An 18,723-nucleotide genomic window follows, 5' to 3' on the forward strand; every position below is an offset into this window, starting at 1 on the left:
ATTAATGTCAATTAGATGGAAAATACTTGAACAGATTCCTAGCCTACCCAATAATTAAGTGTTCGTTAACCTTTATGGGTACTTCAAACTACACAGGTGGCTTTTCCAGTAATGACAGACCTGCACTGCTGTCTACACACCCTTTAGTTCACATCTGTCTGTACGCTTGCTGTTTGGTCACTAACGTTTATTGACACCTAAGCCCGGAGGCACCAAACAATAGACTACCTGTAAAACTGAGCAGTTTTTATTTTTCTTTACAGTTTAATAAATACCCCTTGAGGGTAGCTGCATAGGGTAGACAGCTTGGCAGTATTCACAAAATCACAGTGATGGTGTTTTGCTAAAGGTGGGTAGTCTTCAATGGAAGTAAGTCACTATCAAACCAGCAAGACTGCGTTTATGCACCCATCATTTTCAGGGTTGTTGGTAACTTGGGCATACTTTCCTGTGGAAAACAAGACCCAAAAGAGGAAAAGAAAGTTTAACAAAAATAACTTTAAAGAATAAAACTTTTGTCTAAAATATTTCTAACTACCATATTTAATAAATAAGAAGATAAGCAAAGTGAAGATCAAGTTGTACTAAGTTTATGTAAAAAAATGTTCAAAAAGCACCCAGCTCCATTTTATCAATACATTATATTAGTGTCCACTTTCCATGATAACTTATTTTGCTTTAATGAATTTCTAATCAATTTAACAACCAATTTTAAACAGTATCTTCCTTTTCAAACAACATCTAAGTTTAGGGATAATCTGGGCAGTAAAAGCAGAAACTAAATCAATGAGGAAAGACCTCATCTCTCTATTACCAACATACTTGATTGACTCTTCCGCATTAGAAAGAAAATGGTATGCTGTTTGTTTGCTTTTTGACAGGGTTTCTCTGCAGCTTTGGAGCCTGTCCTAGAAAAGCTCTGTAGACCAGGCTGGCCTGGAACTCATAGAGATCCACCTGCCTCTGCCTCCTGAGTGCTGGGATTACAGGCGTGTGCCACCACCGCCCGGCCGAAAACTGTATGCTTTTATCACTTAGCTAAGGGACTGCATCAGGACTGTAGGATATTTAAATTTTTACTTACCCCAAATAACCTTGCCTCCTTGTGTCACGAGGCCCAGCTCACTCACGTTCACTTCAATAACTGTACCTTTGGTGATCACACCCAGAGTTGTATATAATGGGGAGGATGGATTCTTTTTCACACCAAGTATTGGCAGGCAAAATGTAGCTTTCAGCTCAGGATGTGTGACATGGGCTTTTTTGAAACGCAGGCCCTAGTAAGTCAACCATAAGAATGAGTCCAAATGGTGAACATGGTCTTTAGAATCCTCATCTTTTCTAATCATCTCAACTAGGGGATAGATAAATCATGTCTTAAAAGATCAGATAAGATACTAACTTTTCTACAGACTAAAAATCTCAGTGGTAAATGTGTTGGGAAGAAGTACTCACAATCCAAAAGGTTTTCCCATGTAAAAATATTTTGTCAATACTTGTATTTTTCTTTTCCTCGTCACTACACTTACTGAAGGCTTACTATATGCCAGATCCTATGTTAGAGTTCACAATAGGCACATTTATACACGACAACCTTATAAGAGCCCTCTATCTTCACAATGACTAATGAAACAAGGGTCTGTCTGCAGGCTTGAGTTTTCTTTCTAGATTAAATCATATGTAGTATATGGAATCAAGCCCACAAGTTCCAATTTCAAATTCCAAATACATCAGCTACCTTTAAAGATGGGGAAGAAAGAGGGATTGTAAGGTGTTAGTTTTCTTATGTAGATGGCAATACAAGTCAAAGACCAGAGAATATTCTGCGAGGTCCTGTTACAGACCCAAATGGGGTTCTATAAGTATAGTACTTTAAATGTCAGAACACTATGCAATCTTGCTTTATTACCTGTGTGGGGATGGAAGGAAAATGATGTCAAATTAAGTTTTCAGTATTAGACTAATTGTGAGAACTGTCGCTCCCTGAAAAAAATATGCCACCAAAATGTATTCCAAAGATTATGAATACAAGATCAAAATCAGGAATTCTGATACAGTCCAAGAGTGAATAAATGTTCTGGGTTTTGCCGGCCAGGCAAGTAGCCTCTGGTGAAGCAAGTGAGCTAGGGAGGGAGAAACTGAGGATGGGAAGAGCGTGGCGGTTGGCAATGACTGCAGTGAGTGAACCCGTTAGGAGAATTCATATTGAGCATTGGGATCAACACCCCAACAGTCCTGGTTTCCAAGCAGGCTAGACTTATGGTGGTACAATAAGTCTGAAAGGATTCTGAAAAATCAGTTCCACATTTTTCAAAGCAAGAGGGGAAATTATAGGTAGGGGATTAGTTTGTGGAGATACTGTCATTACTGAGGTCAACAGAAATCAAGAGTTTCCTTAGAAAAACAAAAATGGTTACATATAGAATATACTCAAAAGGAGTGAAAAAGATATTTACCTCACTGAACTTCAGCTATGTCCAATAATGCTTTTTAGATCTTTTGCCTGAGACCAAATGTAAGCAAATTAATTCATTAATGGTTTTTTGAGACATGGTTTCTCTGTGTAGTTTTGTAGTTTTGGTGCCTGTCCTGGATCTCGCTCTGTAGACCAGGCTGGTCTCCAACAGAGATCTGCCTGCCTCTGCCTCCCGAGTGTTGGGATTAAAGGTGTGTGTCACCCCACACCTGGTGTAAGCAAACATTCTTACTCAACTGTCTAATGAGCAGATATCAAAGGCCCATGCTTGAGGCCTAGCACTTCATGCATATAGCATGTTACTTGTTGAATAAGGAAAATATGACTATAAAAAAGTGAAGAGCCTAATGTATCATGTTTAAATATAAGAATCCACTGGCGGGGCTGGAGATATGGCTCAGGGGTTATGAGCACTGAAGGCTCTTCCAGAGGTCCTGGGTTCGATCCTCAGCTCAAAAAAAAATTCTTTCAAATCTATTATGAATCTGAAGTTAAGATTCAGTCTAGATTCAGGGAAAAATGCTAAGTAATTCCACAAATGGCTTAAAAATAGCACAAAATGCTATCCAAGCTATCTTCACATCAATTTTAGCAATTTCAGGAAACTGTATTACACTTTATCCAAGAACTTTTAACAAGGGCTAACATTAAGTCATCACACCCTCACAGAAACTTACCATTGGCCTAATGAATCTTTCATATTTAGGAGGTTTTCTTGTAAAACCATCACCAACAAAGCAGACTTTAGTGACCATCCTCTTCCATGCCTTCTTTTTTCTTTTTCCTGTTCGAATAACTTTCAATACTTCTGTTTCTCCTTGGGCACGAACTTTGGGTAGAGGAACTTCCCACTTTCCCTAAAAGTGTATGTTTACATTTAGTTACAAGCACACTTCTAGAAAACAGATTCCATCTAATTTCTTTGTATTTTTCCCTAAAATAGACTTTGAGACTGATCATCAGATGTTTTGTACCACTCCAGAATACACAGACACACAAAACAAAACCTCTAAAGCTATAGCAGTGTAAGGCAATGGAAAAAATTCTGGACTAATATTACTAAGACATGGGTTCTAGAAGCAACTTGACCTGACAGCCAAGAATGATTTACAATCCCTTGAACTCTAGTCTCTTTTATTTGCAGTTAGACTAACTCAATCTATTCATCCAGTAGATAACCACTACTAGTCACACCATTCTAATTTGGGATATTTACCAAAGAAACCAAAAAGCAAAAAACAACAAACTTTAATACTGTGTATTTTCCTATTGGATTTCTTAAATTAGTCTATTCAGTTACTTAAAAGTATCTGTGCTCTCAAAACTCAAATCCAAGTGGATCAAAGACCTCAACATAAATCCAGTTACACCAAACTTAATAGAAGAGACGTAGGAAGTACTCTTGAACGCATTGGCACCGGAGACCACTTCCTAAATATAACACCAGCAACACAGACACTGAGCACAACAATTAACACATGGGACCTCTTGAAAATGAGAAGCTTTTGTAGGGCAAAAGACATGGTCAGTCAGACGAAAAGACAGCCTACAGAATGGGAAAAGACCTTTACCAACCCCACATCTGACAGAGGACTGATCTCCACAGTATATAAAGAACTCAAGAAACTACACATCAAAATACTGAACAATCCAGTTAAAAAATGGGCTAAAGAGCTAAACAGAATTCTCAGAAGAATAATCACAAATTGCTGAAAGACATTTAAAGAAGTGCTCAACATCCTTAATCATCAGAGAAATGCAAATCAAAACGACTCTGAGATACCACCTTACACCTGTCAGAATGGCTATGATCAAAAACACTAATGACAGTCAATGTTGGAGAGGATGCGGAGCAAAGGGAACACTCCTCCACTGTTGGTAGGAATGCAAACTTGTACAACCACTATGGAAATCAGTATGGCGTTTTCTCAGAAAATTGGGAATAATTCTACCTCAAGACCCAGCCATACCACTCTTGGGCATATACCTAAGGAATGCTCAATCATACCACAAAGATACATGCTCAGCTATGTTCATAGCAGCACTATTTGTAATAGCCAGAAGCTGGAAACAACCTAGATGCCTGTCAACTGAAGAATGGATTAAGAAAATGTGGTACATATACACAATGGAGTACTACTCAGCAGAGAAAAACAATGACATCATGAGGTTTGCATGCATATGGAAGGAACTAGGAAGTATCATCCTGAGTGAGGTAACCCAAACCCAGAAGGACAAACATGGTATGTACTCACTCATAAGTGGATTCTAGATATAAAGCAAAGAACAATCAGACTGCAACCACACAGCACCAGGGAGACTATATAGCAGGGGGGACCCTAGGATGACTTTGGCTTATAATAACTTTTGGTTTTACTCAATTACTGGGCAAGCCTCAATGAAACATTTCACTGTTAGGATAAGAATTTATTCTGTATCAAGCTGATAATAGAAAAACAAACAAACAAATAAATAGAAATTAAGAAATTAAAAAAAAAATCTGTGCTCTTTCTGAACTGGGACAGAATTTTGGCTAGTTTGTCAGTAATTGTAAAAGGTATGCTAAAAGAACTTTTAAATCCCTTTGGAAAATTTCCACTAGAACCAATTTTGGTACTGTAAGGCTAGAAAAACAACAAAGTTGTGTTTTTCTCTCTGTAGCACAGCATCAGGGATTTTCAAATGCAGGAAGTCATTAATTACTGAATTTTTAAGGTTCACTACTTACTGTGTTTTTAATTAAAAGATATATGGCATTCTAATGGCTTGCAGGGTCTCATGTAGACGAAATTGGTTTCAAGCTTGCTATTTGCCCAAGGAATGACTTGAACTTCTGATCCTCCTGCCTCCCCGTTCCCCCAGGTGCTGAGTTTACAGACAAGCTAGGGAAACACTATCAACTGAGCTACACCCACAGCTCCCTGATATATTTCATTACAACTTAAAACTCTAAACTTTTTTCAACTGGGATATATCAACCTTGGTGACAAGACAGCAAGCTTTTTTTCTATCAAACTAAATTTACAAAATTGCGGCTGGAGAGATGACTTAGCAGTTAAGAGCCTTTTAAAATGCTGCTTTTCAGAGAACCTGGGTTCAGTTCCCAGCAGCTCATAACAATTCCAGTTCCAGGGGATCTGACATCATCTCCTGGCCTTTGTTGGCATCATGTGGTGTCATAAATACACACACACAGTCAAACATACACATAAAATAAAAATAAGCAAATCTTGACTCCTCATCATCAAAATAAAAAATTTACGAAATGTTCTAAGACTTCAAAATCCAAATAATGGTACTACTAGTTTTCCTTAATGTTCCAAATTAAACTGGAGATAAACCTAAAACTGGAGATAAACCTAGAACCTCAAATTTTAATTAATATTTCTCTCAAGCAAAAACGAGTTAATTTTTTATTGCTTACCGCCTTCTCTTTGCGTTTCTGCTTAATCATGTTGGAAAGTACTTTTGCTCTAGACTGTCCCTCTCTGTCCAGCAGATAGGCAGGAACTGCTCCCTGTGGGGTCTTCTCATCATCCTTTTGTTTGGTGTTTCTCTTTTCGTGCATCTTAATACTATCAGGAAGGAAAGAGATTCAGAATGTTTGGTAATTATTACCCAATGGGTGTTACCTGATTACGAGAGTCAGATGGGACGGACCACTTACGTCTTTTTCATTTGTATTTTCTCGGCATGGCGCTGTTTGTGGTAGAGCTTAGCCTTCAGGCCAATCATTTTTTTGGCCTTCTTTGAACGTTCATGGGCTTCCCGACTTTCTTTCTTTCTCTTTTTCTCATGGTAATCCAAACGATATCCATAGCGTTTACGGTGTAATTCAATATATTCATTTTGTGGCTGTAATGATTTAAGGTTACTTTAATTTTTGTAAGAACTGACAGGATTATTCTAAGATTTTACATAGCACATAAAGTAGATAAGACTCCCACACTATTCAAAGCTTTAATGACTCTAGCACTGTTATCCACTCAAATGATGTAAATTAAATATATTTTAACCTTGGACACCATTCAAGTGTTTACACTTGTGTGAATCTCAGGAAAAGCTACTGTTCAATGAAGAGATTTTTTCTGCAATCTAAAAAAGATGAGGAAACTACAAGACTTCTTTCGTTTTTCTATGCTCAATAAGGTAAATGATCTTCAGGTTTTTTTTTTTTTTTTTAATTATTATTAGAAAATTTGTCGGTTTTACCAAAACACAATTTACACAAAACAAAATTGGTGTGCCAGGTGTTTGTGGCACACGCCTTTAATCCCAGCACTAGGGAGGCAGAGGCAGGCGGATCTCTGAGTTTGAGGCCAGCCTGATCTACAGAGCGTGTTCCAGGAAAGGCGCAAAGCTGCGCAAAGCTGCACAAAGAAACCCTGTCTCGGAAAAAAAACAAAAAACCCCCAAAGATGTTATGGGGTTGGGGATTTAGCTCAGTGGTAGAGAGAGCTTGCCTAGCAAGCCAAAGACCCTGGGTTCGATCCTCAGGTCAAAAAAAACAAAACAAAACAAAACAAAACACCCAAAATTGGCCATTTTTAGTTGTCGCTGTGTAGGTATAATTTCTGACCTATCATACATTTCTATAACCATTACAATCAAGGTGGCATATTTATTTTCCATCATCCCAAAACATTCCTTGTGCCACTATAAAGTATGTCTTCTTTCCCTATCTTCAACCTTATATATTTTTTTCTTTTCTTTGGTTTCTGTTGACGGTTTCTCTGTGCAGCCCAAGCGGTGGCAGAACTCCGAGATCCACCGTCTCTGCCTCCCAAGTGCTGGGATTAAAGTGGAGAGCCACCACCGCCAGCACAACCTTATATGGTTTACTTTTTCCCAGTGTATGCAATCTACGGAACATATAGCCTTTTGCATCTGGCTTCTTTCAACTGGAATATATCCTTTTTGTGTTTATCAGTGCTTAAATATTTTATAATGATGGGTAGTGTCCCAGTGTGTGGACAAAACCCCATTTCTTTGTCCACTGACCAGATGATGGACATTTAGATTTTTTTTCCCTTTGGTGATTAGGAATAAATATGCAATAAATATAGTTGGATCCAGATCTCTATACGGAAATTGTCTACTGCCATATTGTCTTCCGTGGTGGGTGTATTGTTTTGCTCGTTGTCAGAACTGTATGGGATACCTTTACATCTTAAATAGTTTCATTTTAGTAATTTAATAGTGAAACTGTGGTCAGCAATTATTTATATTTTCAACCCACACCAAAAAAAAAAAAAAAAAAAAAAGACAGTAATGCTAAGAAACAAGACCATTAAGGGTGGTGTTTTCAACCGCTAATCACATAACCTTTGCAGCGACTACAAGAAAGGTATAAGGTATTCCACTTTGTGGAGACTATCCAGAAAAGGCAGGCAGTCTGGACGGATAGGTTTGGTCCCGTAAATTATTTGCTGTCTGATTTTTTGTAAAGACTGTATAGGTTTACTGAGCAGTAAAATGATGTGATGCCATTAATGCTTATTATACAGGGTTAGAATCACAAGCCTCAACTCTATTCCATTAGGCTGGCACTGACGCCAGGCTAGCACGCTTAGGACTTTAGTAGTGAACTCGGTCTCACTTGTGATCCCCGTCCCAGAGCTAAGCATTCGTTCCGGGAGTCTACATCAGGCTCCACAGCGTCTCAGTTCCGCCTACCACCGTCCTCCCTCCCCGACAGTCCCACCCCGCTAACCCCCACACCCTCCGTCGCCAGCGCTCGAGGCGATCCCCTTACCATGATGACAGCCGCGGAGCAGCGGTCCGCGACCTCCCGGGTGCCAAAAACCTTCTGGGTCTCGCTGGTCCACGAGCCCACTTCGCGTAAGGCGGAACAGGAAAGGGCAACCCTTTAACTAGGCCGAGTGAAGCGCAAGCGCCACACAGCCGTTCCCAGGCGGGCGGCTCTCCGCTCCTAGGCGGAAGAGCGGAAGTTGCTCGTAGGCGATATTTAGCTGACGCACCACCGGAAAGGAAGAAGGGTGCTGCTTGTGGCTCCGCCGCCCGGAATGTCTGTGGGTTCATTCTGCAGGTATGAGGGTGGTTTAAGCGGTGGGCCGTTGCCAGTTGAGGAGTGGCGGGCGCCCCTTGCTCCCCGCAGTCTGGCGGAGAGAAGCTAGTCGTTGGTGCACAACCAAGTGCCCTGTGGGTGCCACGCTGTGCAGCGGCGATGCGGCGACCTGGTCTTCCGCAGGGCACTGCTGACCTCGTAGCTGCGACTGACAGCTGGCCACAGAAGCCCCAATCCCTCGACGCCTGCTAAATTAGGGACGTTTTTCTTCATCCTTTATCGAGGGCGACTGACCCTTCTGTGTCTCTCCTGTCACTAATGTGTGCACCATTAATTGACATTTATTACATAGAAATATGCTGGGCCAACTGCCAGGAGAGCAAGAGATAATTTTGGTTCTGTGGAGGCTCAAGACTTAATTCCCTAAATTCTTGAGTCCCTTTTTTAAAATCCGGGAATTAGGACTGAGTGGACTTGGACAAACTGACCCTCGAGTGCCGAGAAGGAATCCCCAACTTGGAGCAGTTAGTTCTTTCTACGCTGTGAGTTCCAGGGGTGTAACTCAGGTTGTCAAGCTTGGTGGCAAGTGCCTTCACCTGTTGAGCCATCTTGGTGGCCCCAATCATGTAATATAAAAATCATTAATATCACCAATGTTCTCTTCACACAAAGAGTTCTTCAGTCTTGATAGACTGCCAAACCCAAATAAGTAGATGATAATTTTCCAGAGTTCTCGTTGTCACTTAAAGGCTTGAACTTGTGGCCATATGTAACTGGTGGCTGCTTTCTTTGAAATGAATTATGTCAGTTGGTTAATTGGTTAAGTTTCTAAATATCTAAGTCTGACTGTCTTAGTTTGTCTAAGAGCAATTCTCCAAGTAAACAGTGCTCCATTCAAAAAAGTGACTGATTAGCTTTCAACGTAGTCAACATCCTTTGATTTCACTGTCTGTTAAAAATAAGTGTATAACTATGGGTTAAGATTTAATGGAGGGGGGCTGGAGAAATGGCTCAGAGGTTAAAACTGGATGTCCCTCCAGAGGTAGGTTTCTCAATGCTCAGAAACCACATGGTGGCTCAAAACTATCTGAAGTGAGATTTGGTGCCCTCTTCTGGCCTTCAGGGACACATGCAGACAGAACACTGCATAATAAACAAATCAAGAATTAATGGAGGAATTTTACTGTATCAAGCATATTCTTTTTAAAAACACAATTTTTATTTGAGATATTTATACATTAATACAATTTTTTTATACAGGGTTTCTCTGTGTACCCCTGGCTATCCACTCATTCTGTAGACCAGGCTGGCCTCAAACTCTGCCTCCTGAGTGGATTAATGGTGTGCGCTACCACCACCCGGCCATGCAATGTAATTTGATCATACCCACTCTCAACTCCTCCCGACCCATCTTTCACCCTAACAATCATATTCATCTTTTTAGTTTGAAAAAGATTTCTTTGTATTATTTTTAATGACGTGTATGTGTGGGTATGTGCACATGAGTGCTGGTGCTTGTGGAGATGACGGAGGTCAGAGATGTCAGAATTTCTGAAGCTAGAGTCACCGACATTTGAGAGCTGACAATGTGGATGCTTTGCTTCAAACTAAACTTAGGTCCTCCACAAGAACAGTACACACACTCTTAACCACTGAGCAGTCTTAAGCCCAGTATGCATATTCTTGATTGAAATTATTAAACTAGTTGATTATTAATAATATAGCAACTGATAATATATTCTTTTTTTTTCTTCCTGGTGGAGGTGTTTGAGACAGGGCCTCTCTATAGTCCTGGCTATCCAGGAACTCACTATGTAAACCAGGCTAGTCTTGGACTCCCAGAGATCCAGCTGCTTCTGCTGGCATCAAAGGTGTGCACCACCACCTCTGGCTAACTAATAATATATTCTGCTGCCAGTGTCTGTATGCATGCCAAGGTGGCCCCTCCTTTGCCTACCACCCACCCAGTATAAATGAGAATACTGCAAAGGATAGTTACTGCCTTAATATTATTATGAAAGTAATTTTGACCTTCGAAAGGTCTTAACAGTCTTAGAGTCTGTAGATTACTGTTGGAGCGTCAGGGAGTTGCAAGGAGTTTTTCAACCTACTTACATTTTGTTCCTTGTCAGAGGTGGATGCACTGTGGATTCTAGCATATTTAGCAGTATTGAGCCAGGTGGCAGTAGTACATGCCTTTAATCTCAGCACTCGAGAGGCAGAGCCAGGTGGATCTCTGTGAGTTCGAGGCCAGCCTGGGCTACATGAGCGAGATCCAAGACAGGCATCAAAACTACACTGAGAAACCCTGTCTCGAACAACCAAAAAAAAAAAAAAAAATTTAGCAGTATCAATGTACTAGCTGTCACGTGTGCCTCTCTAACAGTCATTGCCTTTGTCTCTTGAGCAAGGATAGTGTGTCAACTTTTCTCTGTTGACAGCACTGGGTCAGTGACTGAAGAGAAGTGTCTTGTACTTTCGTAACTGGAGAAGTAAGATGAGGTTTGGACTTTGACATTTGGAATAGATTTGAGACATATGTAGGAAATAGGTAAAAGGAATTGGTGACTTCTGAGATTACATGCAGGCTTAGGAAGACAATTTCAGCAGGTCTTCCTGCATAACTGAGTTATTGTCTCCCCATGTCTTAGGCTGTTAGGTACTTCTGTCTTCTTGTCACACTTTGATATTGTACTTCAAGCCCAGTAAAGATGTGGTAAATGTGAGCTTAGGGCCTATTGCAGTGCTGAAGTCAGACACAGGACCTCAGACACACTGAGCACATGCTCCATCTGGGAGCAACACCTTGGGGTTAGTGAATATAAAGCAAAGCTCCTCTGTTTTTCTAATCACAGGAAGATTGCTCACTGTGGTCTATCTTTATGTGTTCTATTTTCACATATTTATGGGTAAAATCTGGATATGTAGACAGGCGCTTGTTGTCAATGAGAAACTACCAAGTTTACATGAGAATATTTAAAATACTTAATGTTATATGTTTAAAATAGATTTTAATTTTTAATTTTTAAAAATTTAAAGTTGTGCTTCAGTTATATCTTCACATTTTGTTTGTTTTTCTTTGAGATAGGGTCTTGCTATGTAGTGCAGGTGGCCTCAAATTTGGCAAGCCTCCTCTCTCTGCCTCTCCAGTGTTGGGTTACAAGTATCGACCAAACTCTCAGCCTTCCGTATCTCTAAGAATTAAGGTGTCTTTTTTTTTTTTTTTTTTAAATGGGGACAGTTTAAGCTTAAGAACTGTTTATTTCATTTCATACGAAGTTTTACTTTTTGAATGATGCATTGAGTTTTTGGTAGCTAAAATTGTTCCTATTTTCTAAAACATCCAATTCTAGTTCTTATATATGCCTTAGTGACTTGTAATGCATATGTTTAGTTTTATAATTTTGCTTGTTTCTTTTTTCAGGAATAACATTTTAGAGGGCTACAATGTTCACCCACTGGAGGATGTTTGCAATGAATCATCGGAAAGTATTCAGTGTAAGTGTTTCTTACAAAAATGATTGGGCTTTATTAGCCTAATTATTTTTTTCTCAGGGGCTTAGTATAGCTTATCATTCCAAATTTAGTTTGGTCAAACTAATTTAATTGGAAATGCAACTTAAAAATTTCCTTAGCAGTGAAAAGAACATCAGACAAAATGAAATGCTGTTCTCATGGGGTAATAAAATGTCAATTATTTTGGAGGAGGTTGGTGTTTTCTGTCTCTTCCAAGAATAGCAGTGCTTAATGCTTACCCTTACACTGCTAAGAGTGTTAGCACACACACACATACATATATATACATAAATATGTATATACACACACACACACACACATATATATATATGTATGTATACACACACACACACACTCATATATATATATAATTTTTTTTTAAGCATCCTTAAGTTGAAGCATCTGTGACGTAAAGTTCTGTGACATTATGTCAAGATATAACATTATTAAATAAATAGTTAAGGTGAAACTTTCTGCAGAGCTGTTGGAAGCCAGTTTCTCTGAGGCAGTTTGACCTTTGCCTCATGTTTCATCCAGCATCTTCCCTGTAAGCTTTATTTGAAGGCTAGAGCTCCATATATTCTTTTGTAAACTCACATTTTCACTATGTAGTGCAAATATGAATCCTCAAACGGAACATGCCCTCTGTCCCTCACCTGCTGGGACTGGGTGTTTGGGCTGTTTCTCCAGCAGTGACCCAGCAGGGAGCTTGAAGAGCCTGTAACCCAGATGACACATGCCTTGTCATTTGTAGGAGACCAGCTCCCACATTTATTTACCCCCAGGGACTCTTTGACGAGTGAGGGATAAGAGATTTAGATAGATATAAAGAGGGGAGAGAAACAGAAACCCAGGATAGCCTCGGGTGGGCCTGGATTCTTATTCACTGACCCAGAACTTCATTCCAAAGGGCTTTTTAAAACAATGCCAAGGGGTGGAGCAAAAGACCTCCCCCGTGCTAGATACAGCCAAGTGCAGACCCTTCCAAACACCCGGTACCCAGGCCCATTGTCCAATCATTCTCTTGTGTAGTGCTGCTGGGTACAGCCACTAGGAAACCTCGGTGGGCTCCAATAGTCATTAGGCTGTCAATTCATTTTGCTAGTTTAAAATAATTCGAGTAGCATTCTGAGTAATACATATTTCTCTTGAAAAAGAATATGGAGAGATTGTTATTTTATAGTGGATGCTGTCCCTGCATCTTCCTGCCTCAGTCTCCTGATTTCTGGGATTACAAGCGTGTATCACTGCATAAGCAAGAACATGTATTTTCTATATTCCACTAAATATGTATTTTCTATATTCCACTAAATATGTATTTTCTATATTCCACTAAAATAAAATTAACATCATTTCTTTTTCTCCCTGCTAGACCATGTGCTACTGCAGAATAAAAGCAATTTTAAAAAGGTCAAAGACTCGGGTGCCTCTTAGAAGAAACTACAGCTCCCCAGCAGGTACAGACGTTAGATTCCTCTAGTTTTACCTGACTGCTTGTTTTCTCCTCTCTTGCATTTCTTTCACGTTCTTTTTCTTAAAGAATCTTGTTTTTTTTAGGGGTTTCTAACTCATTTTAACTTCTTGACTGTTTCCTTGAGATTATTAGGTAAGAGCATTTTGGTAGATTTCAAGGAGGAATTGGTCCTAGTGGAGTTATGCTCCTCCTCTGCTGGGCCTCTGATTTGCTGAGCCAAGGGAGAATGGTACGTTTGGTAGCGGGCTCCTCATGTAGTGTGTGAGTCTGCTTGTGTCCCTGTACCCCACCTGGGAAATACTTACTTTCTAGTTCATTGCTGATTTTTATGTTAACATGCTTCCTGTCAATAGAGATTTCACTAGAATAATTTATTTTGAAGAGTTTTAGAAGGAGCTTGGTTACATATTTATCTGGAATAGTTTAAATTAGATGCATGATTACTAGAATCTGGAATGTCCAGGAACTGTCCACGATCATTCCTCATGGCCGTCCTGTGTTTGAAGTGAGCGAACATAGAGTACTGGATGAAAATAGTTTAATTGTTTTCTTTTTCTTTTTTTCTGCTCTTATACCATTTTTTATTGTGTGCAGATAATGAAATGAAATGACACTGGTTGGCTGTTGATTTACAAGGATATATGAATTTCGTGGGTTACATTGGTAGCCTGTATGCAGGCTTTTGTATTCTGCCCCTGCTAGTCTAACTGTGGCATGTGCTTTGTCTTTTGGTATTTAGGTTGCCCAATGAGGTTTTAAAAATCTAAAACTGTTTATTTTAGACATTTAGAAGACCTGGTTTAAATAGCATAAAAGTAGAAATTAAATTCACAAGTAAACTTGTTATTGTTTCAGTATATTTACTGAAACTTAGGCTAGCATAGAGTGATCATTGTGAACATTTTTTACATAAGAAATACCCTATGGGTGTGTGGTGGCTCACATTAAAATTCCAGTACTAACAAGGCTGAGACAGAGAGTCTAACTGTGTGCAGGACTACATACAGGACTCTGCCTCAAAACCTTAAATAAAAGCTGCGTGCAGTGGTGTGCACCTTTAACCCCAGAATTCAGAGGCAGGAGAATCTCTGTGAGCTTGAGGCCAGCCTGGTCTACATATCAAGTTCCAGGCCAACCAAGGCTTCATAGTAAGAGACTGCCTCAAAAAAAAAAAAAATCCAAACCAAACCAAACCAACCAAAGAAAACATTAGAGAAGTAAGATGAAAAGGGAACGCTGCTTAGCTGTTTAGAAGTCTTAGGATTGTTTCAGCCTCTGCTGACTGATTCCACTCAGGCATCTGTCTCTAAAGGCACCTGGCCTGGCATAGCGGAGGGAAGGGAGACTCTAACCTGCATGGCGGCAGCTCGTGATCAGCTGATCACTCTGTCTGCTTCAAGACTTGAAAATGCAGATTTACATGACTGCACATTTAGAGTTTCCCTCTTATTTAGAACTACTGTCACCTTCTGTTATGTTGTTATCAACACTAATTCTATAGTTGTGTAACTGATAGAAATAAATCTATATTGTTTTAAAAATTGGTGTTCATGGGTGAGGGCTAAAAAAAGAAATTGGTATTCCAGAACTTCTGCTATCAACTCTAACTTCCTTATGTATTGGCAAACGATAAATCTTAAACAATTGCATTTTATTTAGCTCGATTTGGAATGTATTTGTTTTAAATTATTTTGTATGTTTTCATTTATAAATTACAGAGACATTTTTATTAATTTAACACACTGATTTCAACTCTCTTCCTGTTAGGTGTGGTAGGAAATGATGTCAAATCCCTTCACTCCATCATTAGCCCTCCTGTGGCTAAGTAAGTACTGCCGTTATACTGCTCTTCAGTACGCTGCTGAGGGAGTGTACAGGTCTTCTTTGACAGGCTCTCCTAGTGACTTATATTTCTATGTAAATGTTAGGGTGTATCTCAAGAGATATTTTTTCTCAGTTAAATATTAAGATGGTTTAATGTAGCAGATGTACATAAGATGTTCTTAAGATCGTAATGAACCCTCTTGTTAGCTGTTTTGTCTGATGATGAGGTAGGATACATCAGTGGGAGTGGGCATGGGACAAGAGAGGGAGTGTGGGTGAATGTGACTAAGCGCATCACATACATATATGAAAATGTCATAGTACACTGTATAAGTATTACTATGCATACTTAATATATGCTGATAATAAAACCAAAATGTTCTGCATTTGTCTTTGTACATAATTACATATATTATAGGAATACTAATCACCTTTAAAATTTGCACAGAATAGTTATTTTGGTTGTAATATGCACCTCATAATGCATGCCTTTTTCCCTCTTTTAAACAGAATTCGTAATATTGGAATTATGGCTCATATTGATGCAGGGAAAACTACCACCACAGAACGAATCTTGTACTATTCTGGATACACAAGAGCATTGGGAGGTTAGAATGGATTCCTCCTCTCCCCAACCCCCACTAGCAAAAGAAATCCACTAGAGTATGGCACGGAGTCTCTGATGTCTAAACGACACATTAAGATAAGGTAGCGGGCTACACCACCAGAGGGTCTTCTGAGATGTAACTGAGCGTTGAGTCCCCCAAGGCTGTGGTGGGCCTCATTTGACACTGGCCTCCTGGAAGTTGTAGGACAGAATCACGTTTAGCATTGGATGTTTCTTTGTACAAGAGCGCCCTAGTGAGAAGACTCAGTTACAGTTATACCCCACTCAGGGAAGCCCAAGGTATGTAACTCCAAACTGCAATTCTTTCCAAGTCAATAGTTTACCAGTAAGAAGGTAGGTTTTATTTTGGTGTGTGCGTGTGTGCGTGTGTGTGTGCGTGTGTGCGTGTGTGTGTGTGTGTGTGTGTGTGTGTGTGTGTGTCTCCTAGCCACATAGTTGACATAATTCTATTGTCTGATTTTTATAAGAAAAAAAACTAGAAAGTTAAGGTCAAGTTCTCTTGTGGAAAAGGAGACAGTTTGTTAATCCTTAGCTTAGTGTTGTATTTTCTGAGGTCTACAGTTTACTGCTCCATGCGGCTTTTACAAGTTGTGGTTAATTCTTAGCAGGCTTGCACCATGGTTCCCCAGAGCACCGTTTTAGTTTTGTTTTCACCAGTTTTTCTGTGCATTCCTTGTTTATTTTTAACAATTTCATGTGCTCATATAAAATATTCTCATCCATCACTACCTTCTTTTCTCCCCCATACCCTCCTGCTGACCCCTTTCTACCCAACTGATCCATTTTTCATTTTCATGTCTCTGTGTGTGAGTAGATCTGTGTGTGTGTGTGTGTGTGTGTGTGTGTGTGTGTGTGAGAGAGAGAGAGAGAGAGAGAGAGAGAGAGACTGTGAGAGTGTACATATCAACTGGGTGGTGGCGGCGCATGCCTTTAATCCCAGCAGTCGGGAGGCAGAGCCAGGAGAGAGAGAGAGAGAGAGAGAGAGAGAGAGAGAGAGAGAGAGAGAGAGAGAGAGAGAGAGAGAGGGAGACTGACTGAGTTTAAAAGGGTTATTTGTGGGTTGGGGATTTAGCTCAGTGGTAGAGCGCTTGCCTAGCACGTGCAAGGCCCTGGGTTTGATCCTCAGCTCAAAAAAAAAAAAAAAAAAAAAAAGGGGTTATTTGCATGAGCATAGACCAGGGGTTACTGTTTTTAAGTCATGCTGGCTGAGTTCCATGGTAGGTTCAGGAGATCTAGTCTATGATATGTTCCTATTGGGAGCCATTTTCCTAGACACTTGGAAACGTAACAGACTTGATGCTTAATAGAGGAAAAGAACATTAGGATTAGAGTCTTCATGATGATAGATTCTTAAACATGTGGCCACCTGGATTTTTCATTATTCTGTGTAAATGAATGTACAACTGGCAGCAGGATGTGGAGCGTTGTCAGGCTTCTGCTGTCCACTTATCGGTGAGAGCCCTTGAAAAGGGCTACTTAACTTGGGAAGGATGTTTTCTGTTCCTCATGCAGTGGGGCTGCTACTTGGCATGATCAAGCTGGACTAGATTTTATATCCTGCCTCCTTTTGTCCTGGTGACAGCGTGTAAGGGTAATGCTGGTAGTTTAGCCTTACTGTGCAGACCAGATAATCAAGATGGTAGGAACAGGAGTAAAGTTAGGAGCGAGTTTAGTCAGTGGGCGCCATTGAGCTACACTACCCCCTAGCAAGGGATGTGGGGCACAGAGGGAGCAAGAAACATCAAGCCAGGGCTAAAGTGAAAGTGTGTGCTTTAGTAGGTCCGTCCCCCCGTCTCCCCCCCCCCTGTCCCCTTGTCCCCCCTCCCCCCCCCAGACAGGGTTTCTCTGTGTAGTTTTGGAGCCTGTCCTGGCCCTCGGTCTGTAGACCAGACTGGCCTTGAACTCAGAGATCCACCTGGCTCTGCCTCTGGAGTGCTGGGATTAAAGGTGTGTGCCACTGCCGCCCTTAGTAGAATTTTTTAAAAAAGAAACTTTCATGGCAGACTTACTAATCCTGAAAAAGCTTTTTCTCTTATGAGGATTTTATTTAGAGAAAATAAAAGGCTCTAGGTATTTCACTGAGTATTTTGGGGAGATGCTGAGAACCAGTAAGATGCACTTGTTTTGAACTAAACTGTGGCCTATTTTTCCTGATTAGATGTCGATGATGGAGACACAGTGACGGATTTCATGGCTCAAGAGCGAGAAAGAGGCATCACCATCCAGTCAGCTGCTGTGACGTTTGACTGGAAAGGGTACAGGGTCAATCTGATTGACACACCAGGTATGATGCAGCTTCACCAGGGAGAGATGCTGCTGTGTCACTGGGGCTGTTTTTCTGGTTTTTGTCTTTTTTAATCACGATCAAAAACATTAAATTTCCTATCTTAGCCATTTTAAGTGTACAGCTCCATCATATTTATTATATTCATATCAATGTGAACCAGCTCTTTAGCGTGTTTCATCTTCTAGAACTGAAACTCTGTACTTAGCAAACAACTGCTGTCCTTTGCCCCATCCCCACTGTCCTGCTTTCTACATCTGTTCACATGACTGCTCTAGATACCTCCTGTAAGTGGAATCACACTGTATTTATCCTTTTGTGATTGGCTAATTCATTTCAATTAGTATAAAGTCTTCATGGAACATGAATTCTCTCCTCTTAAGGCTGTATGATAGATATTCCATGAGTCTGTACTTGTCTCAGTATATGTGAGGAATTGATTTTAGGATCCCATGTAGATATCAAAATTTGTAGAAGCTTAAATCACTTGGAG

At 40.1% G+C, this 18,723-nt stretch overlaps 2 protein-coding genes across 2 annotated transcripts in view; one reads left to right on the forward strand and one right to left on the reverse strand.

Annotated features, from left to right (window-relative positions):
- Positions 1 to 231: 231 nt before the first annotated feature.
- Positions 232 to 8,398, reverse strand: Nsa2 (NSA2 ribosome biogenesis factor). Its single transcript, XM_036207227.1, has 6 exons — positions 8,232 to 8,398; positions 6,144 to 6,331; positions 5,901 to 6,051; positions 3,154 to 3,333; positions 1,085 to 1,277; positions 232 to 448 (listed from the first exon to the last, which is right to left on the reverse strand). Exons 1-6 carry the CDS (start codon positions 8,232 to 8,234, stop codon positions 381 to 383), a joined length of 783 nt encoding a protein of 260 aa, XP_036063120.1. The 5' UTR covers positions 8,235 to 8,398; the 3' UTR covers positions 232 to 380.
- Positions 8,399 to 8,459: 61 nt separating this feature from the next.
- Gfm2 (GTP dependent ribosome recycling factor mitochondrial 2) overlaps positions 8,460 to 18,723 on the forward strand; it is a 36,280-nt gene continuing 26,016 nt past the window's right edge. The window contains 6 exon segments of the mRNA XM_036207220.1: positions 8,460 to 8,525; positions 11,929 to 12,002; positions 13,393 to 13,477; positions 15,262 to 15,319; positions 15,829 to 15,926; positions 18,105 to 18,230. Coding sequence (XP_036063113.1) covers positions 11,952 to 12,002; positions 13,393 to 13,477; positions 15,262 to 15,319; positions 15,829 to 15,926; positions 18,105 to 18,230 — 418 coding nt within the window. The 5' untranslated portion in view covers positions 8,460 to 8,525; positions 11,929 to 11,951.

The sequence above is a fragment of the Onychomys torridus genome, chromosome 15 (assembly GCF_903995425.1).
Source record: "Onychomys torridus chromosome 15, mOncTor1.1, whole genome shotgun sequence".
In the NCBI taxonomy this organism is placed as follows: domain Eukaryota; kingdom Metazoa; phylum Chordata; class Mammalia; order Rodentia; family Cricetidae; genus Onychomys; species Onychomys torridus.

What these genes read in the sequence shown, in the direction of transcription:
- Nsa2 (XM_036207227.1), bottom strand. An exon ending in AGAAACGCAAAGAGAAGGCG is followed by an intron (nt 3,334 to 5,900) that starts GTAAGCAATAAA and finishes ATACACTTTTAG; the next exon opens with GGAAAGTGGGAAGTTCCTCT. An exon ending in AGGAGGCAAGGTTATTTGGG is followed by an intron (nt 449 to 1,084) that starts GTAAGTAAAAAT and finishes TGTTTTCCACAG; the next exon opens with GAAAGTATGCCCAAGTTACC.